General features: G+C 47.2%; 1 protein-coding gene across 1 annotated transcript in view; it reads left to right on the plus strand.

Moving 5' to 3' along the window:
• Positions 1 to 2,500, plus strand: part of slit2 (slit homolog 2) — a gene marked incomplete at both ends in the record, with an annotated part of 47,879 nt that overhangs the window by 13,567 nt on the left and 31,812 nt on the right. Inside the window, one exon of the mRNA XM_083692861.1 lies at positions 2,025 to 2,096. Coding sequence (XP_083548987.1) covers positions 2,025 to 2,096 — 72 coding nt within the window. The remainder of the gene's footprint in view (positions 1 to 2,024; positions 2,097 to 2,500) is intronic.

Genomic DNA, 2,500 nt, shown 5'->3' on the forward strand with positions numbered 1-2,500 from the left:
CCTGGATTCTCCTGGATTCTGGTTTCTAGGTAGGGCGGTATGCTGTCAGCCAGTCACGCTTTGGACCTAATCTAATAACTTCGGCTTCTAACCCATGTCTGCGTTTGATCACTGGATTGTGGAGGTACAGTGAAGTTTGACTGAATTACAAACTACAGGTGTGTGTGTGTGTGTGTGTGTGTGTGTGTGTGTGTGTGTGTGTGTGTGTGTGTGTGTGTGACTCCAGATTTTAAAAAAGCGCTTTTGTGTGGACCAAAAAATACCTTCATAATCTCATTCTGTGGCCATTTAGCTCTATTTCAAAGCTCACAGTGATCATAATTGTCCTTTAAAACACATGACTCTGTTCAGAGAGAACCCGTTCCTCTGTGTGTGTGTGTGTGTGTGTGTGTGTGTGTTTGCCTGTTGAAGTATTATTGAACAAGACAAGGTTACTACCACTGAAGAAATATCTTCAAAAGTGCTGAGACCAGCTGCTTTAGAGCAAGGAGCCCTCTTTCTTTCCCTCTCTCTCAATCCCTCCTTCCCTCCCTCCCTCCCTCCTTCTGTCCTTCCCTCCCTCCCTCCCTCCCGCTCTCTTTCTCTGCAGTACTTCTCCCTCTCTCGCCTTTTCTTTGTTCATCTTCAAGGTGAAGAGTGTAAGATGAAAAACAGGTGATGTTCTCAAGCACAACGATGGTGTGTGTGTGTGTGTGCGTGTGTGCGTGTGTGCGTGTGTGATTTTGTGGTTCTGTGTGTGTGTGTGTGTGTGTGTGTGTGTGTGTGTGAGAGTGTGTGTGTGAGAGTGTGTGTGTGTGTGTGTAGCTGTTGGAATCTGAGGAATGTGGCTTAGCATTAGCCGTTAGCCGATTAGCATTGCAGGGGTCAAGTAGCCTTAGCAGGGGTCAACCACAAGCAGACCTATGGGGGTCAAAGGCCCAAAGGTTACATTGTCAGACGGGTGTCTGAGCTCGCCTGTTACCCTTGGTTTAGTCGGGTACACACACACACACACACACACACACACACACACACACACACACACACACACACACACATGCTTGTTTCTCTTCCTCCATAAGATTTGATCACTCTCGTTTTTACAGTTCCTCCACCTCTTACGTCTCCCTGTAAGAGAAACATGAGTTATATGGTTTTCTACCACACACACACGCACACGCACACACACGCCCGCCCGCACACACGCATACACACACACACACACACACACACACACACACACACACACACACACACACACACACACACACACACACACACACACACACACACACACACACTCCCAAATCCCGGTGTAGCACTCGACATTACTGTTCTATGTATCTATCAGTTATATTTACTACCAGGACAGACACTTGTAACGGTGTTATTGGAGTCCATATGTCAGACATGTGTGTGTGTGTGTGTGTGTGTGTGTGTGTGTGTGTGTGTGTGTTTTCTCTTCCTCCCCTTAAATCAAGTTGCTATACCAACTGGTGATGGCTTTCACTTGCTGTGGGCGGTAGATTTAGTGTTGGTTGCAGACGCCGGCGCGCATGTGTGTGTGTGTGTGTGTGTGTGTGTGTGTGTGTGTGTGTGTTTGTGCTTGAGTGTGTATTTGCTGAAGTGTACAGTTTGTGTATGCATGTGTGTATGTGGAAAGGAGGCAGAGGAGGGAGAAAGGGGGGAAGGAATGAAGAAGTCAGAGCGTAAGAGAGAGAGAGAGAGAGGGAGAGAGAGAGAGAGAGAGACAGAGAGAGAGAGAGAGACAGAGAGAGAGAGAGAGAGAGAGGGAAGAGGAGGTCACTACTGCCCTCTGCAGGTGATGTTATTGTGTGGGTCATTTGGTGAGGAGGAGCTGGGATGACAGCAGGAGTGACTGAAACAATGTTGGATTTAAATGACCTCAGAGATTGTGTTCCTCTTGATTCGGTGGACGTGCTTAATAGAATCTAAAAGATGTGTGTGTGTACACTTTTATTGTGCAAAACTAAACATTATCCCTTTCTCTCTGTTTCTCCCTCCATCTCTCTCTCTCTCTCCAGTGACCTCAGTGAGAACCAGATCCAGGGGATCCCTAGGAAAGCCTTCAGAGGAGCCGTGGAAATCAAGAACCTGTGAGTGTGTGTGTGTGTGTGTGTGTGTGTGTGTGTGTGTGTGTGTGTGTGTGTGTGTGTGTTTTTTCGCGTGTGTGTGGATTTGTTCACATGTGTGTTCCTTCACATGTATGTGTGTGTGTGTGTGTGTGTGTGTGTGTGTGTGTGTTCACGTGTGTGTGATCCTTCACGTGTCTTTGTGTGTGTTTGTTTGTTCACGTGTGTGTGTGTGTGTGTGTGTTTGTGTTTGTTCGCGTGTGTGTGGATTTGTTCACGTGTGTGTTCCTTCATGTGTGTGTGTGTGTGTGTGTGTGTTCACTTGCGTGTTTGTGTGTGTGTGTGTGTGTGTGTGTGTTCCTTCACCTGTGTTTGTGTGTGTGTGTGTGTGTGTGTGTTTGTTTGTTCACGTGTGTGTGTGTGTGTGT

The sequence above is a fragment of the Argentina silus genome, assembly GCF_951799395.1.
Source record: "Argentina silus genome assembly, chromosome: 21".
Taxonomy (NCBI): Eukaryota; Metazoa; Chordata; class Actinopteri; order Argentiniformes; family Argentinidae; genus Argentina; species Argentina silus.